Genomic DNA, 21,151 nt, shown 5'->3' on the forward strand with positions numbered 1-21,151 from the left:
AAAGGACAGTAAGGGCTTCCCTGGTGGCACAGTGGTTGAGAATCTGCCTGCTAATGCAGGGGACACAGGTTCGAGACCTGGTCTGGGAGGATCCCACATGCCGTGGAGCGGCTGGGCCCGTGAGCCACAACTACTGAGCCTGCGCGTATGGAGCCTGTGCTCCGCAACAAGAGAGGCTGCAATAGTGAGAGACCCACGCACCGCAATGAAGAGTGGCCCCCACTTGCCACAACTAGAGAAAGCCCTCGTGCAGAAACGAAGACCCAACACAGCAAAAATAAATAAATAAATTAAACTCCTACCCCTAACATCTAAAAAAAAAAAAACAAAAACACTTACCATGTTCCTTCAATGAGCCAAGTTCTTTCACAATATTATAAAAATAAATAAATTAATTAAAAAAAGGATAATAAGAACAGAACCTAGGCTAACAGAAATCTAATGTGTGTAGATCATGAATAAAATCCTACAATCCTTAATAACACTTGGCTGTAGTGTGTCGGGACAACATTGTGTTCAGAAACCACAAAGAAGTTAAATGCCATGCAGTGAGGCCCTTTGATACCTCCTTCATTTAGTTATTTATTTGGAGGACCTGAGAAACCTGCCTTACAATAATGTAGTCTTCTCTGTGGTACTTAAAGACTTATGTGGCAGAAAGACCTTTGTGCATTTCACCGGAAAGCTGATAATAATTCCCATAAAATAACACTGCATGTTTTGCTGAAATTAAGAATATACCAGCTTATTTTTAAAAAAAACTATAATTCATACTATTAGGATTCTAAGGTTAAATAATACAAAAATGATTTAAGAATTGAAAGCTGTTTTTTTTTTTTTACCTTTAACCATTCTTGTTGGAGTTGATCCCATTCAGATAAAGAATCCCAGAGCAATTGTTTGAGCTTCAATTCAGCACTAACTTCTTCCAAAGCTTCAAACTTGGACACTTCTACCTTTTAAAATATAATAAGCAAAATGTACTATTTAATTTTCTGATATAGAGATCTTATGTTATCTTCCTATCAATAATTTTTGATACAGTGACACCTTAGCAGAATATGGGTGGGACCCAAATGGGGAAAGAAAAGGAGAGACAGAAACAATGAAAAAACAAATCACAAAACGCCATGTATATTCAGATTTCTATTTGAGTGACAGAATATAATTCTTTATATTTCCTTAGAACTTAGAAATTTTCCAAAGACACAAATATTACAAGAGTGCTAAGGGCATTCTTTCTCAAGTTGGATCATACATGTATATACCTGTCTGGTCTTTTGGGTAAACAGATGAATCTTTAGCAGCAATGATATCCTTTAGGGCTTATATCTTAGATGATAGAAGAGGGAGAGGATGTTTGTGTGGTAGTTGGTGGAGGGAATGGGGAGATTAAAGATGGAGTGAACAGCCTAGTTTCTTACCTATTTCTAACCCAGTGGACTGTATATGAACCCTAGACAGAGAAAGGTTGCAAGAAAATCTGAAGAAGCTGTTTTCATGCCTTGGAGGTGGGAAAATCTCCAGGAGGTTGGTTACACAGAAACTGTGAGCTTTGCCATAAGCTGGGGCTTTAAACATTGCATACAATAGCAGCAAAATACACATTCTTTTCAAGTGCACGCAGAACATTCCCCAGGATAGATCATATGATAGGCCACAAAAGAAGTCTTAACAAGTTTAAGAAGTCTGAAATCATATTATCTTTTCCAGCCACAATGGTATGAAAATAGAAATCAACAAGAGGAAAGATGGAAAATTTACAAATATTTGGAAACTAAACACCACACTCCTGAACAACCAATGGGTTATAGAGGAAATCAAAGGGAAATAAAAATAAATATCTTGAAACAAATAAAAATGGAAACACAGCACACCAAAATCTATGAGATGCTGCAAAAGTAGTTCCGAGAGGGAAGTTTATAGTAATAAATGGATATATTAAGAAAATAGAAAGACCTCAAATAAACAACTTGACTTTACACAACAAAGAACTAGAAAAGGAGAACAAGCTAAGCCCAGAGTTAGCAGAGGAAAGGAAATAACAAGGATCAGGGTGGAAATAAAAAAAATAGAGAACAGAAAAACAATAGAAAAGATCAATGAAACTAAGAGCTTTTTTTCTGAAAAGATAAACAAACCTTTAGCTAGACTAAGAAAAAAAGAGAGATGATTCAAGGAAATAAAATCAGAAATGAAAGAGGAGACATTAAAATCTACACCTCAGGGGGCCCTTCAAGATGGCAGAGGAGTAAGACGTGCAGATCACCTTCCTCCCCACAAGTACATAAAAAATACATCTACATGTGGAACAACTCCTACAAAACACCTACTGAACACTGGCAGAAGACATCAGACTTCCCAAAAGGCAAGAAACTCCTCGCGTACCCAGGTAGGGAAAACGAAAAAAGACGAAACAGAGACAAAGAATAGGGACAGGACCTGCACATCGGGGAGGGAGCTGTGAAGGAGGAAATATTTCCACACACTAGGAAACCCCTTCACTGGTGGAACCCTGCTGGAGTGAGTTGGTGCTGGGAGCTGAGGCTCAGGCTTTCAAGATCAGATCCCAGGGAGATGACGGGGGTTGGCTGTGTGAACCCAGCCTTAAGGGGGCTATTGTGCCACAGCTAGCCAGGAGGGAGTCTGGGAAAAAGTCTGGAACTACCTAAGATGCAAGAGACCATTGTTTTGGGGTGCACAAGGAGAGGGGATTCAAAGCACTGCCTAAATGAGCTCCAGAGATGGGTGCGAGCCGCAGCTATCAGTGCAGACACCAGAGACAGGCATGAAATGCTAAGGCTGCTGCTGCAGCCACCATAAAGCCTGTGTGCAAGAACAGGTCACTATCCACACCTCCCCTCCTGGGAGCCTGTGCAATCCGCCACTGCCAGGGTCCCGTGATGAAGGGACAACTTCCCCGGGAGAACACATGGCACGCCCAGGCTGGCGCAAAGTCAGGCTGGTCTCTGCCGCCGCAGGCTCGCGCTGCATTCTGTACCCCTCCCTGCCCCCGGCCTGAGTGAGCCAGAGCCCCCTAATCAGCTTCTCCTTTAACCTCCTCCTGTCTGGGCAAAGAACAGACACCAGAGGGTGACCTACATGCAGAGGTGGGGCCAAATCCAAAACTGAACCCCAGGAGCTGTGTGAACAAAGAAGAGAAAGGGAAATTTCTCTGTGCAGCCTCAGAAGCAGCGGATTAAATCTCCACAATCAACTTGATGTACACTGCATCTGTGGAATATCTGAATAGACAACAAATCATCCCATAATTGAGGCGGTGGACTTTGAGAGCAAATGTAGACTTGGGGTTTGCTTTCTGCATCTAACTTATTTCTGGTTTTATGTTTATCTTAGTTTAGTATATAGAGCTTACTATCATTAGATTTGTTTATTGATTTGGTTGCTCTCTTCCTTTGTTTTTCATATATATATATATATATATGTTTTCCATTTTCTCTTTTTGTGAGTGTGTATCTGTATGCTTCTTTGGAGATATTGTCTGTATAGGTTTGCTTTTACGATTTGTTCTAGGGTTCTGTCTGTTTGGTTTTTTTTCCTTTAGTTTAGGTTTTAGTGCTTCTTTTTATAGGTGGATTTGTTTATTGGTTTGGTTGCTCTCTTCTTTCTTTAATTTTTTTAATTTTAATAATTAAAAAATTTTTATTTTGATAACTTTATTTTATTTTTCTTTCTTTCCCCCATTTTCTTTTGAGCCGTGTGGCTGACAGAGTCTTGGTGCTCTGGCTGGGTGTCAGGCCTGAGGCTCTGAGGTGGGAGACCCGAGTCAGGACACTGGACCACCAGAGACCTCCTGGCCACAGTAATATCAATCAGCGAGAGCTCTCCCAGAGATCTCCGTCTCAATGCTAAGAACCAGATCCACTCAATGACCAGCAAGCTCCAGTGCTGGACACCCCATGCCAAAGAACTAGCAAGACAGGAACACAACCCCACCCATTAGCAGAGAGACTGTCTAAAATCATAATAAGTTCACAGACACCCTGAAACACACAACAGGACATGGTCCTGCCCACCAGAAAGACAAGATCCAGCCTCATCCACCAGAACACAGGTACCACTCCCCTCCACCAGGAAGCCTACACAACCCACTGAACCAACTTTACCCACTGGAGGCAGACACCAAAAACAATGGGAACTACGAACCAGCAGCCTGTGAAGTGGAGACCCCAAATGCAGTAAGTTAAGCAAAATGAGAAGAGAGAGAAATATACAGCAGTTGAAGGAGCAAGGTAAAACCTCACCAGACCAAACAAATGAAGAGGAAATAGGCAGTATACCTGAAAAAGAATCAGAGTAAAAATAGTAAAGATGATCCAAACTCTTGGAAATATAATGGAGAATAAAAGAAAGGATTAACAAGGACTTAGAAAAACTAAACAGCAAACAAAGAATGATGAACAACACAATAAATGAAATAAAAAATTCTCTAGAAGGAATCAGATGAAGAACACAATAAATGAAATTAAAAATTCTCTAGAAGGAATCAATAGCAGAATAACTGAGACAGAATGGATAAGTGACCTGGAAGATAAAATAGTGGAAATAAGTACCGTAGAGCAGAATAAAGAAAACAGAATGAAAAGAATTGAGGACAGTCTCAGAGACCTCTGGGACAACATTAAATGCATCAACATTCGAATTATAAGGGTCCCAGAAGAAGAAGAGAAAAGAAAGGGACTGAGAAAATATTTGAAGAGATTACAGTTGAAAAATTCCTTAATATGGGAAAGGAAATAGTCAGTCAAGTCCAGGAAGTGCAGAGAGTCCCATAAAGGATAAATCCAAGGAGAAACATGCCAAGACACATATTAATAAAACTGTCAAAAATTAAATACAAAGAAAAATATTAAAATCAGCAAGGGAAAAGCAACAAATAACATACAAGGGAATCCCCATAAGGTTAACTGCTGAACTTTAAGCAGAAACTCCGCAAGCCAGAAGGGTGTGGCAGGATATACTTAAAGTGATGAAAGGGAAAAACCTACTACCAGATTACTCTACCCAGCAAGGATCTCATTCAGATTCAATGGAGAAATTAAGACCTTTACAGACAAGCAAAAGCTAAGAGAATTCAGCACCACCAAACCAGCTTTACAACAAATGCTAAAGGAACTTCTCTAGGCAGGAAACACAAGAGAAGGAAAAGACCTACAATAACAAACCCAAAACAATTAAGAAAATGGTAATAGGAACATGCATATCGATAAATACCTTAAATGTAAATGGATTAAATGTTCCAACCAAAAGTCACAGGCTCACTGAATGGATACAAAAACAAGACCCATATATATGCTGTCTACAAGAGACCCACTTCAACCTAGGGACACATACAGACTGAAAGTGAGGGGATGGAAAAAGACATTCCATGCAAATGGAAATGAAAAGAAAGCTGGAGTAGCAATTCTAATATCAGAGAAAATAGACTTTAAAATAAAGACTATTACAAGAGACAAAGAAGGACACTACATAATGATCAAGGGATCAATCCAAGAAGAAGATATAACAATTGTAAATATTTATGTAGCCAACATAGGAGCAACTCAATACATAAGGCAAATGCTAACAGCCATAAAAGGGGAAATTGACAGTAACATAATGATGGTAGGGGACTTTAACACCCCACTTTCAGCAATGGACAGATAATCAAAAATGAAAATAAATAAGGAAACACAAGCTTTAAAGGACACATTAAACTAGATGGACTTAACTGATATTTATAGGATATTCCATCCAAAAACAAAACAATACACTTTCTTCTCAAGTGCTCATGGAACATTCTCCAGGTTAGATCATACGTTGGGTCACAAATCAAGCCTTGGAAAATTTAAGAAAATTGAAATTGTATCGAGTATCTTTTCTGACCACAAAAGTATGAGGCTACATATCAATTACAGGAAAAAAATCTGTAAATAATACAAACCCTGGAGGCTAAACAATACACTACTAAATACCCAAGAGTTCACTGAAGACATCAAAGAGGAAATCAAAAAATACCTAGAAAAAAATGACAATGAAAACACGATGGCCCAAAGCCTATGGTATGCAGCGAAAACAGTTCTAAGAGGGAAGTTTATAGCAATACAATCCTACCTCAAGAAACAAGAAAAACCTTAAATAAACAACCTAACCTTACACCTAAAGCAACTAGAGAAAGAAGAACAAACAAAAGCCAAAGTTAGCAGAAGGAAAGAAATCATAAAGATCAGATCATAAATAAATGAAAAAGAAATGAATGAAATGATAGCAAAGATCAATAAATCTAAAAGCTGTTTCTTTGAAAAGATAAACAAAATTGATAAACCATTAGACAGACTCATCAAGAAAAAAAGGGAGAAGACTCAAATCGATAGAATTAGAAATGACAAAGGAGAAGTAACAACTGACATTGCAGAAATACAAAGAATCATGAGAGATTACTGCAAGCAACTATATGCCAATAAAATGGACAACCTGGAAGAAATGGACAAATTCTTAGAAAAGCACAACCTTCCGAGATTGAACCAGGAAGAAATAGAAAATATAAAGAGACCAATCACAAGCACTGAAATTGAAACTGATTGAAAATCTTCCAACAAACCAAAGTCCAGGACCAGATGGCTTCACAGGCAAATTCTATCAAACATTTAGAGAAGAGCTAACACCTATCCTTCTCAAACCCTTCCAAAATATAGCAGAGGCAGGAACACTCCCAAACTCATTCTACAAGGCCACCATCACCCTGATACCAAAACCAGACAAAATGTCACAAAAAAAGAACTACAGGCCAATATCGCTGATGAACATAATGCAAAATTCCTCAACAAAATACTAGCAAATAGAATCCAACAGCACATTAAAAGGATCATACAGCATGATCAAGTAGGGTTTACCCCAGGAATGAAAGGATTCTTCAATATATGCAAATCAAAAATGAGATAAACCATATTGACAAATTGAAGAATAAAAACCATATGATCATCTCAATAGATGCAGAAAAAGATTTCAACAAAATTCAACACCGATTTATGATAAAAACCCTCCAGAAAGTAGGCATAGGTAACTTACCTAAAGATAATAAAGGTCATATATGACAAACCTACAGCCAACATTGTTCTCAATGGTGAAAAACTGAAATCATTTCCACTAAGGTCAGGAAAAAGACAAGGTTGTCCACACTCACCACTATTATTCAATGTAGTTTTGGATGTTTTAGCCACATCAATCAGAGAAGAAAAAGAAATAAAAGGAATCCAAATCGGAAAAGAAGAAGTAAAACTGTCACTGCTTGCAGATGACATGATACTATACATAGAGAATCCTGAAGATGCCACCAGAAAACTACCAGATCTAATCTACCAGAAAACTACTAGAGCTAATCAATGAATTTGGTAAAGTAGCAGGATACAAAACTAATGCACAGAAGTCTCTTGCATTCCTATACACTAATGATGAAAATCTGAAAGAGAAATGAAGGAAACATTTCCATTTACCATTGCAACAAAAAGAATAAAATACCTAGGAATAAACCTACCTAAGGAGACAAAAGACCTGCATGCAGAAAACTATAAGACATGATGAAAGAAATTCAAGATGATACAAACAGATGGAGAGATATACCATGTTCTTGGATTGGAAGAATCAACATTGTGAAAATGACTGTACTACCCAAAGCAATGAACAGATTCAATGCAATCCCCATCAAACTACCAATGGCATTTTTCACAGAACTAGAACCACAAATTTCACAGTATGTATGGAAACAAAAAAGATCCCGAATAGCCAAAGCAATCTTGAGAAAGAAAAACAGAGCTGGAGGAAGCAGCCTCCCAGACTTCAGACTATACTACAAAGCTACAGTAATCAAGAAAGTATGGTACTGGCACAAAAACAGAAATATAGATCAATGGAACAGAATAGAAAGCCTAGAGATAAACCCACACACATATAGTCACCTTATCTTTGATAAAGGAGGCAAGGATATACAATGGAGAAAAGACAGCCTCTTCAATAAGCGGTGCTGGGAAAACTGGACAGCTACATGTAAAAGAATGAAATGTGAACACTCCCTAACACCATACACAAAAATAAACTCAAAATAGATTAAAGACTTAAATGTAAGGCCAGACACTATAAAACTCTTAGAGAAAAACATAGGCAGAACACTTTATGACATAAACCACAGGAAGATCCTTTTTGACCCATCTCCTAGAGAAATGGAAATAAAAACAAAAAAAAAGACATGAGACCTAAGGAAACTTAAAAGCTTTTGCACAGCAAAGGAAACCATAAACAAGACCAAAAGACAACCCTCAGAATGGGCGAAAATATTTGCAAATGAAGCAACTGACAAAGGATCAATCTCCAAAATATACAAGCAGCTCATGCAGCTCAATATCAAAAAACAAACAACCCAATCCAAAAATGGGCAGAAGACCTAAATAGACATTTCTCCAAAGAAGATATACAGATTTCCAAGAAACACATGAAAGGATGCTCCACATCAGTAATCATTAGAGAAATGCAAATCAAAACTACAGTGTGGTATCACCTCACAACGGTCAGAATGGCCATCATCAAAAATCTACAAATAAATGCTGGAGAAGGTGTGGGGAAAAGGGAACCCTCTTGCACTGTTGGTGGGAATGTAAATTGATACAGCCACTATGGAGAACAGTATGGAGGTTCCTTAAAATCTAAGAGTAGAACTACTATATGACCCAGCAATCCCACTACTGGGCATATACCCTTAGAAAACTGTAATTCAAAAAGAGTCATGTACCACAATGTTCATTGCAGCTGTATTTACAATAGCTATGGCATGGAAGTAACCTACGTGTCCTTCAACAGATGAATGGACAGATGAATGAAAGAAGTTGTGACAAATATATACAATGGAATATTACTCAGCCATAAAGAAAAAGGAAATCGAGTTATTTGTAGTGATGTGGATGGACCTAGAGTCTGTCATACAGAGTGAAGTAAGTCAGAAAGAGAAAAACAAATACCGTACACTAACACATATATATGGAATCTAAAAAAAGAAAAAAGGTTCTGAAGAACCTTGCGGCAGACAGGAGTAAAGACACAGACATAGAGAATGGACTTGTGGACATGGGGAGGGGGAAGGGTAAGCTGGGACGAAGTCAGAGAGTGGCATGGACATATATACACTAACAAATGTAAAAGAAATAGCTAGTGGGAAGTAGCCACATAGCACAGGGAGATCAGCTCGGTACTTTTTGTCTCCCTAGAGGGGTGGGATAGGGAGCGTGGGAGGGAGATGCAAGAGGGAGGGGATTTGGGGATATATGTATAGCTGATTCACTTTGTTATACAGCAGAAACTAACACACCACTGTAAAGCAATTATACTCCAATAAAGATGCTAAAAAAAAAAACCTTACACCTCAGAAATACATATGATCATAAGAGACTCCTCTGAATAAGTATATGCCAATAAATTGTATACCTTTGAAGAAATGTATAAATTGCTAGAAACATATTGTCCACCAAGACTGAATAAGGAAGAAACAGAAAATCTGAACAGACCAATAAGGATAAGGAGATTGAATGAGTAATCAAAAACCTCCCAGCACAGAAAAGCCCAGGACCAGATGACTTCACTGGTAAATTTTACCAAACATTTGGGGGGAGAAAAAAGAATTAATGTCGATATTTCTCAAACTTTTCCAAAAAAATTGAAGGGGTGGGAACACTACCAAACTCATTTTACAAGGCTAGCATTACCCTGACATTAGGGATCTAGCCTTGACTTCATCAAGCATTAGAGATGATTTCCTAGGCCAGTTAGGCCTTCACTCCTATCCTCCTAATGACTGAGAGCTGCAGAGGAAGGTTGATACTAGGTGATCCTAAAGGATCGTAAAGTATAGATAAGGAACATGGAAGGAGGCAGACACACTTCTATTTCAGGCTCTGGCTCAAGCAAGGCTATTCTTTCTGACCCAACAGTGCCCACCTGTTAGTTATAGCCTTTATCAAGCAATATTTCCGCCACAGCTCCCGTCCTACTGCATACTTTCCTGTCTTACAGGTCAGTTAACTAATCTGGGAAAAACTTTGAACCCTAATTCTCTCATGCACAAACCTCCTGCATCAAGTATTGTACCAGTTGCATTGTCTAGTGCCAGGTCATTATTTTGCAGGTTGCTCCACCAAGCCCTGGGATCTGAAGTGGACACTCAGACTGCTCAGACCACTTTCTGGCCATCCATTTGGGGCTATGGAAGAGACAGGTGCATCCCCATGTGAGGTCCATGCACTCCGCTGAAACTTTTGGGGAACTGATTAACCCCTCCCTCATTGCTGGTGGCCCTCTGGATTTGATCCTCGGAATCTTTTCTATTTTCTTTTCTTTTTGGTCTCTCTAATAGCTATTCAGAGCACTTATATCTCTCACTCATTTCTCTTCATTTTTTTGAGGCATATCTTTTAGCTTTTTTGTTTTTTGTGGTACACGGGCCTCTCACTGTTGCGGCCTCTCCCGTTGCGGAGCACAGGCTCCGGACGCGCAGGCTCAGCGGCCATGGCTCACGGGCCCAGCTGCTCCACGGCATGTGGGATCTTCCCAGACCGGGGCATGAACCCGTGTTCCCTACATCGGCAGGCGGACCCTCAACCACTGCGCCACCAGGGAAGCCCTCTTTTAGCTTTTTAAACCTACCCTTTTTGGATCCATCCTTGCCCTGGCTTAGCCAAATTCTCTTCTTTCATCAAACTGGCACATCAAACCAGGGCAAATTAGGCAATATTGATGGAATCATAATACACACATGAATGTAAAAGAAGTCTGAATATTATTTAAGAAAGAATAGAGGGGTTTTAATTGACCACATTTAAAAATCCACATACATTTTAACATAGAAGCTACAGTCCCTGGTCTGGGGGTTTGTCTATAATTCACAATTACTTTTTAATTAGAAAGACATTTTGTCTCACATGTGTACTAATCTTTAAACACTTCAGAGGCAGAGAACATGTCATATTTTGTATTTCAGATTGTTCCAGCACAGTGACTAGCACATAGGTGTCCAAACAATGAATATTTACAGTCACATTATTGAAAATGCATATGCACCAATGCCATTTCTATGCACATATTTTAGAAACAGATGTGTAGAGCTGTCATTACCTTAAAATTCTTCTGATAGGATTTATACTGAAATGCACGTTTTTGAAGATCATCTAGAACTGACTGCAGATCATTCAACATGACGTTTACTTTGTCTTGGTCAGCGTTAATATCCAAAATCTGTGGATCCTGTAAAATTAAGATAGGTTTTGATTACTCATTCCTATTTTTTGATGTATACCATAAAAATAAATGAATTAATAAACGTTTTCAAAAAATATTTCTTCTAATTCTCTTTTCACTCTAATTTTTAGAAAATATATTAAAATGGTTCTGTTTTTGAATTTAAAGCAATGCATATACATTGTAAAAATTACAGCAATGTATAAAGAAGTAACTTGGGGATAATATTGCTTTTAAAGAATACCTAATACATTTTCCCTCATCTGTTTTCACTTATTACATTTGTTTCAGCTAACGTGACTTCAGGTAAGGAGAGGTGAATACAATATGGAAAAGAAAGAAGAAAATATGATATAAGGAAAATTATCATTTTACAATAAAGGAATAATACAATTTATGGGACTGCCCTGGTGGCTCAGTGGTTAAGAATCTGCCTGCCAATTCAGGGGACACAGGTTCGATCCCTGGTCCAGGAAGATCCCACATGCCACAGAGCAACTAAGCCCATGGGCCACAACTACTGAGCCTGTGCGCCTAGGGCCCATGCTCCTCAACAAGAGAAGCCACCACAATGAGAAGCTTGCACACCACAATGAAGAGTAGTCCCTGCTCGCTGAAACTGGAGAAAGCCTGCACGCAGCAATGAAGACCCAATGCAGGACCCCCCCCAAAAAAAACGGAATGATTACAATTTACAATAAAGGTATGATTCTATTTAATTGAAGTTCATAAAAAGGCAAAACCAATTTATGGCTTTAGAATTCAGGGTAGTGGCTGCCTTTGGAGAGGAAGGAAGGGTTAGTGACTAGGGGAGACACTAAGGATAGCAACAGCAATAGTTCTTCACCTCAGCAGTGGACACATGGATGTGTTCATTTTCTGAAAACTCACTGACTTGTACACTTATTACACTTATGTACAGCTTCCTCTGTGCAAAAATACAAAAATACTTCAATACAAAAGTAAAAACAGAGATAGCCTCATCCACCAGAGGGCAGACAGCAGAAGCAAGAACTACAATTCTGCAGCCTATGGAATGAAAACTACATTCACAGAAAGACAAAATGAAATATGTACCAGATGAAGGAACAAGGTAAAACCTCAGAAAAACAACTAAATGAAGTGGAGATAGGAAACTTTGCAGAAAAAGAATTCAGAATAATGATAGTGAAAATGATCCAGGACCTCAGAAAAAGAATGGAGGGAAAGACAGAGGACATGAAAGAAATGTTTAACAAAGACCTAGAAGAATTAAAGAACAAAGACCTAGAAGAAATACAGAACAAACAAACAGAGATGAACAATACAATTACTGAAATGAAAAATACACTAGAAGGAATCAATAGCAGAATAACTGAGGCAGAAGAACAGATAAGTCACTTGGAAGACAGAATGGTGGAATTCACTGCTGCAGAACAGAAGAAAGAAAAAAAGTGAAAAGAAATAAAGACAACCTAAGAGACCTCTGGGGCAACATTAAAAACACAAATATTCGCAGTATAGGGGTCCCAGAAGGAGAAGAGAGAGAGAAAGGCCCCGAGAAAATATTTGAGGAGATTACAGTTGAAAACTTCCCTAACATGGGAAAGGAAATAGCCACCAAAGTCCAGGAAGTGCAGAGTCCCAGGCAGGATAAACCCAAGGAGAAACATGCTGAGACACATGGCAATCAAATTGACAAAAATTAAAGACAGAGAAAAATTATTAAAAGAAATAAGGGAAACATGACAGATAACATACAATGGAATTCCCATAAGGTTAACAGCGGATCTCTCAGCAGAAACTCTACAAGCCAGAAGGGAGAGGCATGATATATTTAAAGATGTGAAAGGGAAGAACCTACAACCAAGATTACTCTAACTGGCAAGGATCTCATTCAGAATCGATGGAGAAATCAAAAGCTTTAGAGACAAACAAAAGCTAAGAGAATTAAGCATCACCAAACCAGCTCTACAACAAATGGTAAAGAAACTTCTCTATTAAGAAAAATGGTAATACGAACATACATACTAATAATCACCTTAAATGTGAATAGATTAAATGTTCCAACCAAAAGTCACAGGCTCACTGAATGGATACAAAAACAAGACCTATATATATGCTGTCTACAAGAGACCCACTTCAGACCTAGGGACACATACAGACTGAAAGTGAGGGGATGGAAAAAGATATTCTACGCAAAGGGAAATCAAAAGAAAGCTGGGGTAGCAATTCTCATATCAGGCAAAATAGACTTTAAAATAAAGAATGTTACAAGAGACAAGGAAGGACACTACATAATGATCAAGGGATCAATCCAAGAAGAAGATATAACAATTGTAAATATTTATGCAGCCAACATAGGAGCACCTCAATACATAACATAACAGGGGAAATTGACAGTAGCACAATAATAGTAGGGGATTTTAACACCCCACTTTCACCAATGGACAAATCATCCAAAATGAAAATAAATAAGGAAACACAAGCTTTAAAGGACACATTAAACAAGATGGACTTAATTGATATTTATAGGACATTCCACCCAAAAACAACAGAATACAATTTTTTCTCAAGTGCTCATGGAACATTCTCCAGGATAGATCACATCTTGGGTCACAAATCAAGCCTTGGTAAATTTAAGAAAACTGAAATCATATCAAGCATCTTTTAAAACCACAACGCTATGAGATTAGAAATCAATTACAGGAAAAACACGTAAAAAACACAAACACATGGAGGCTAAATGATACACTACTAAATAACCAAGAGATCATTGAAGAAATCAAAGAGGAAATCAAAAACTACCTAGAGACAAATGACAATGAAAACATGATAATCTAAAGCCTATGGGATGCAGCAAAAGCCGTTCTAAGAGGGAAGTTTGTAGCAGTACATTCCTACCTCAAGAAACAAGAAAAATCTCAAATAAACAGTCTAACCTTACACCTAAAGGAACTAGAGAAAGAAAAACAAACAAAACCCAAAGTTATTAGAAGGAAAGAAATCATAAAGATCAGAGCAGAAATAAATGAAATAGAAACAAAGAAAACAATAGCAAAGATCAATAAAACTAAAAGCTGCTTCTTTGTGAAGATAAACAAAATTGATAAACCATTAGCCAGACTCATCAAGAAAAAGAGGGAGAGGAATCAAATCAATAAAATTAGAAATGAAAAAGGAGAAGTTACAACAGACACCACAGAAATACAAAGCATCCTAAGAGACTACTACAAGCAACTCTATGTCAATAAAATGGACAACCCGGAAGAAATGGACAAATTCTTAGAAAGGTATAAGCTTCCAAGACTGAACCAGGAAGAAAGAGAAAATATGAACAGACAAATCACAAGTAATGAAATTGAAACTGTGATTAAAAATCTTCCGACAAACAAAAGTCCAGGACCAGATGGCTTCACAAGTGAATTCTATCAAACATTTAGAGAAGAGCTAACACCCATCCTTCTCAAACTCTTCCAAAATATTGCAGAGGAAGGAACACTCCCAAACTAATTCTACGAGGCCACCATCACCCTGATACAAAAACCAGAGATACTGGAAAAAAAGGAAGATTACAGACCAATATCACTGATGAATATAGATGCAAAAATCCTCAACAAAATACTAGCAAACAGAATCCAACAACACATTAAAAGAATCATACACCATGATCAAGTGGGATTCAATATATGCAAATCAATTGATGTGATACACCATATTAACAGACTGAAGAATAAAAACCATATGATCATCTCAATAGATGTAGAAAAAGCTTTTGACAAAATTCAACACCCATTTATGATAAAAACTCTCCAGAAAGTGGGCACAGAGGGAACCTACCTCACCATAATAAAGGCCATATATGACAAACCCACAGCAAACATCATTCTCAATGGTGAAAAATTTAAAGCATTTCCTCTAAGACCAGGAACAAGACAAGAGTGTCCACGGTTGCCATTATTATTCAAGATAGTTTTGGAATTCCTAGCCATGGCAATCAGAGAAGAAAAAGAAATAAAAGAATACAAATTGGAAAAGAAAAAGTAAAACTATCACTGTTTGCAGATGACATGATACTATACATAGAGAATCCTAAAGATGCCACCAGAAAATTACTAGAGCTAATCAATGAATTTGGTAAAGTTGCAGGATACCAAATTAATGCACAGAAATCTCTTGCATTCCTATACACTAACAATGAAAGATCAGAAAGAGAAATTAAGGAAACAATCCCATTCACCATTGCAACAAAAAGAATAAAATACCTAAGGATAAATCTACCTAAGGAGGTCAAGACCTGTACCCCAAAACTATATGACACTGATGAAAGAAATCAAGGATGACACAAACAGATGGAGAGATATACCATGTTCTTGGATTGGAAGAATCAATATTATGAAAATGACTATACTACCCAAAGCAATCTACAGATTCAATGTAATCCCTATCAAACTACCAATGGCATTTTTCACAAAATAGAACAAAAAAATCTTAAAATTTGTATGGAGACACAAAAGACCCTGAATATCCAAAGCAATCTTGAGGGCAAAAAAAGGAGCTGGAGGACTTCAGAATGTACTACAAAGCTACAGTAATCAAGACAATACGGTACTGGCACACAAACAGAAATATAGATCAATGGAACAGGATAGAAAGCCCAGAGGGAAACCCACGCACCTATGGTCAACTAGTCTATGACAAAGGAGGCAAGGATATACAATGGAGAAAAGACCATCTCTTCATTAAGTGTTGCTAGGAAAACTGGACAGCTACATGTAAAAGAATGAAATTAGAACACTCCCTAACACCATACACAAAAATAAACTCAAATTTGATTAGACACCTAAATGTGAGACTGGACACTATAAAACTCTTAGAAGAAAACATAGGAAGAACACTCTCTGACACAAATCACAGCAAGACCTTTTTTGACCCACCTCCTAGACTAACAGAAATAAAAACAAAAATAAAGAAATGGGACCTAATTAAACTTAAAAGCTTTTGCACAGCAAAGGAAACTAAACAGACAACCCAATTAAAAAATGGGCAGAAGACCTAAATAGACATCTCTCCAAAGAAGACATACAGATGGCCAAGAGGCACATGAAAAGCTGCTCAACATCACTAATTATTAGAGAAATGCAAATCAAAACTACAATGAGGTATCACCTCACACCAGTTAGAATGGGAATCATCAGAAAATCTACAAAGAAAAAATGCTGGAGAGGGTATGGAGAAAAGGGAACCCTCATGCACTCTTGGTGGGAATGTAAATTGATGTAGCCATTATGGAGAACAGTATGGAGGTTCCTTAAAAAATTAAAAATAGAATTACCATATGACCCAGCAATCCCACTACTGGGCATATGCCCAGAGAAAACCATAATGCCAAAAGACACATGCACCACAATGTTCACTGCAGCACTATTTACAATAGCCAGCTCATGGAAGCAACCTAAATGCCCATTGACAGACAAATGGATAAAGAAGATGTGGTACATATATACAATGGAATATTACTCAGCCGTAAAAAGGAACAAAATTGGGTCATTTGTAGAGGTGTGGATGGACCTAGAGATTGTCATACAGAGTGAAGTAAGTCAGAAAGAGAAAAACAAATAGCGTATATTAACGCATTTATGTGGAATCTAGAAAAATGGTACAGATGAACCGGTTTGCAAGGCAGAAATAGACACAGATGTAGAGAACAAACGTATGGACACCAAGGGGGGAAATTGGTGGCGGGGTGGTGGGATTAATTGGGAGATTGGGATTGACATGTGTACACTAATATGTATAAAATAGATAACTAATAAGAACCTGCTGTATAAAAAATAAATAAAATAAAATTTAAAAATTAAAAAAAAAAAGAATGATCCGGATGTCTAGTCTAAGTTCTTAAAATAATTCCTCTTGCATCTTTTGTATAGGAAAATTGGTGCAAGTTAATCAAACATTCTTCTGTATCATTTATCAATTTATACTCTACCTCTTTCTAAGGGGAAATTTTCTAATATGCGTCTAAGCAAACTCTAAAATTGTCACAATGACTATAAAATATGCTAACAGGTTGTAAAAACACTCATTTCATAATAATAAATAGAAGTCAGCAGAAGGAGAATTCAATACTGCATACATGCTCTATTCAGTATCTAAGAGAGGTTCAGAAACACTTTCAATTTTCAATAGCAGCTCAGAGAATTAAGCCATAAAAAACCAAAAGTTAAACCAGATTAAAATGAAATATGCTTTCTAAATGGTTTATTAAAATGGAATAGTCAGCCTTTACACAGATTTTTAAATCCTGCTTCAGCTTACCTGTGCTAGCAGCTTTATTTCATTCACTTCATTGCTTAGATCCTCAAGATCTCTGCCCAGATGCAGACAAAATTGCTTAATCCTTGTTTCTCTGTCACCCACGGATTTATCAATGGCATTCCGAACAGCAACAATGGATGGCTTCATAGTTACAAAAACAGCGAAGTCTTCGGGAGGTGTGGGAACCTGATATTGCTCAATCAGCTTGTGCATCTGAACCACTACATTCCCTTCATCTTCAAGGCTTTCAATCTAAACAGAAACATTCGTTGCTCGTTAAACAAATCAGAGTCCTGTTACACCCGTTAAGATTGTCTGATAGGAGACAGCTGCTGTGCATCGTAAACATCACGCTGTGAAGAGCCAGCACACGGAGGGGTGCGTTTAATGCAGATCCAACTGGCTGGAGCCTGCTGGGTGGCAAATACAGTCATTGCTACGATGCAGGTAATAAGGCCCAGGAGGTAAGTTTTTCAGAGCTGAGCATAGTTAGTATTACTGTTGTAAGTGTTTAGTTTTGTCTCTCTGTTTTGTTCTCTAGCAGATTAAACAGTGCCAATATTTAAAGTTTTCAGAGACAACAGGTGCTGTGAGGATGCCCAGCTGTAACATCTGAGATTCCAGGCCTGTGTGTTGAGAAGTGACTGTCCCAGGGCAGCCCCTGAGGTGTGTGGACCATGTACCCATAGATTCAGAACCCTGATCTATGGTGAGACTCACACTACCCTTTAATAAGGCTTTTAAAACCTTTATTACTGACTACTAAACATCTTTGCTTTGGTGCCCTAACTTCAGTGGACAGTGCCTTTACTAAATTTTTGGCAAGGACTCCCCAGTTTTTGGGGAGCCCTCCTCTCTGCCACTCTGCCACAAGATTATAGAGCGAGTATCCATGTTCTACAACTTGACCCACCTCCTGGCCACAAGCTGAACCAGGGAGAGTCAAATTGGGACCTACTGAAACCAGCTTAGTCTGATCTCTCTCTTGAACTTGGGAAGAGTTAGAGTGCAGCTGTTGGCAGAGGCTATTTGCTTCCATGGGGTAACAAAGCATGTCCTAAACAGGAAATGAAAACTGCAGAGAGGCTTTAGAGAGATGGTTCTCAACCTTTAGCTGCATCCCAATCGCCCTGGCAAGTTTGGTAAAACAAAGATTGTTGAACCCCTCCTGAGAGTTTCTGATTCAGAAGGTCCAGGGTGGGGCCTGAGAATATGCAAGTTCTCCAGTGATACTGATGCAGCTGGTGTCGGGAACACCCTTTGAGAACCACTGTTCTAGAGAGGAGCAGAGATGCGAGATGGAAAGGAGGTCTCTTTGGTTTCCCTATGCTGCTCTAGTCCCTAGTTCCTGCCCTTTTTAAAGGCTAGGCTCTATCCATACCTTTGGATTCCAAAAGATATCCCTGCAAACTTAGAATAAATCTTCTCATTTTTCCAAGCTAACTATGTGAGTTTTTGTTACTTTCAACCAAAAGTGTCTAACATCTTCAATAAGTTACAAATAGAACTAAGTCTGACAACCAAAATCTGCTCACCTTCCTGGATTTCTGGTACGTGGAGTAAGCATATGTCCTGTTTTCTCTGGGAGTGTCTTGGTTTACACCAAGGTATTGTCCTGGCATGATGATTAATGGTGCCTCTTTCATTCTCAAAAATGTTTGGTCAGACAGTGATTATGTGGCCTGCCCTACCTATGCTGGCTGGTGGTCTACCCATTCACTGTAAAAGGGTATCTAAGAGTTATCTCAAATTTCTTTTGCTGTCCCCTCATTCAGTTGCCCACTAAGCCCTTTGAATTCTACTTACTTAATATCACTAGAATCCATTCCTTCTCTCCTATCCTTGGAAATACTACTTTAGCTATGGTTCATCAGCTTTCTCCACAAAACACCCCTTCTACATAGCATACCAACTGCCATATCCTGTTCTTGCCACGTTGCCTCAGGTCTGTGCATGCACATTTCCCTCTCCCTGGAATGCCTACCTGAATAGATGGACTTTAGGACAAAGCTTAAATGCCCCAACCTCCGCAAGCCTTCTGTAACTCATAGGAATGACTGCACCCTCCCTCTGCTCCACCACCACCCTGCCCACAACAGTATCTTGTACCTATATCCATTGTATAAGAGTTATCTGCTGTCATTCATTCATTTCAAGGACTCTGAGGTCCTTGAAAGCAGGTTTACTCATTGTTGTCATCCTTGCGTCCTGCTAAGTGAGTGTTTACAACGTTTTTGGAACTAATGGATTAGGTTCCAAAGAAAAGCTGTCTGTGTGTGCAGAGCATTTTCCTAAGAAAGGCTGCTTCCCCAACACACCACCCATCATGCACAGACAACCTTATGGAGACGGGGCACAGTCTGGGTTTCTGCATATGGCACATCGACTCTCCTGTTCTGGAACCAGAGAGAGAGCAGTCTACCCCCTGCTACATGATCCATAGTTTATACAACAGGATCAGGGTAGGGGTGGGGGCTGAATCCATTCATTAAACATTTAACATTTAGAATTGATATCAGAGGAGAGAGATTCTCTCTCTCGGTGGCCCGCTAGACTTGCAACATGTGACCTGGGAGGTGCCAGTGGCCACGTGTGCTGCTGAGGTTCAAACAGCAGGAGCAATGTGTTTGCAGAGGTAAAGGAGCAAAGGAGACCCTCAGAGAGATGCAGAGAGGAGAGAGGATCACCTGGGTTTCCCACAGCCTTCTTATTCCTGGCTCTGGTAAGTTCCTAAGCCTAGTCACATTCTTGGTGTGGGTGTGGGTGGGGTGTGTTCCATGGAATAGTCCTTCCTCCTTAAATAGGGTCCACATTTTGTCCTAAGGTAGGACTAAACCTCAACTGGGTTTTGGTTATTTGACAAAGAGTCTTTCTGACTGCAGATAATAATAAATGCTGGGCATCTTTAGCCTCCTGGGATGATGTATAAGTAGACTTGAGGGAAAACCACAATCATCTTGAGATCATCACATTTGAGAAGATGTTGTTTCTTGAAATGAGAAACAAAATTTTTACTTTTATAGGTACATGACATAGCCTTTACTATTAATTCTGTTAACAATATATAACGTTATCCAACAGATTATTGTTGTTAATGACTTATTTCACATTTCAGTTTGTATTTTTAAATTTGTAACATATCTTCAATTTCCAGATATTTAAGAAAATGATTTAACTCTATTTTAAATGCCAACTGCTGTGACTGAAAAACCTGACTATTGAAACTAAATGCTAGATTGCGTGCCACAGGGGAAAGATGGGAGGAGGAAACCACGTTTTCGGAGAGAGAGAAATAAGGGAGACAAAAGAGTGAGTGTGTGTGTGTGTGTGTGTGTGTGTGTGTGTGTATGAGAGAGAGATAGAGAGACAGAGAGAGACAGAGAGAGAGAGGGAGGGAGGGAGGGAGAGAGCGGACCCCAGCATTTGTGTTACTTGAGTCCCCGTATCTGCTGTTGTCTCCCTGTCCCGCCTCCCTGTTTAAGCTAAAGTTGGGTTTCTTTTATTCCTAATTGGAAGGTTCCTGACTATTATGCAAATACAGGTTAAGGAGGATCAAGACTTCCATTATGACTAATAT

At 38.7% G+C, this 21,151-nt stretch overlaps 1 protein-coding gene across 1 annotated transcript in view; it reads right to left on the reverse strand.

The window, feature by feature from the left end:
* Positions 1-21,151, reverse strand: part of DNAH6 (dynein axonemal heavy chain 6) — a 294,154-nt gene that overhangs the window by 196,490 nt on the left and 76,513 nt on the right. The window contains exons 14-16 of the mRNA XM_022556141.3: positions 17,575-17,826; positions 11,155-11,283; positions 843-956 (exon numbers count right to left, since the gene is read on the reverse strand). Coding sequence (XP_022411849.2) covers positions 843-956; positions 11,155-11,283; positions 17,575-17,826 — 495 coding nt within the window. The remainder of the gene's footprint in view (positions 1-842; positions 957-11,154; positions 11,284-17,574; positions 17,827-21,151) is intronic.

The sequence above is a fragment of the Delphinapterus leucas genome, chromosome 13 (assembly GCF_059928025.1).
Source record: "Delphinapterus leucas isolate spDelLeu-1000000601 "Yukka" chromosome 13, BTC_Dleu_Yukka2, whole genome shotgun sequence".
NCBI lineage: Eukaryota > Metazoa > Chordata > Mammalia > Artiodactyla > Monodontidae > Delphinapterus > Delphinapterus leucas.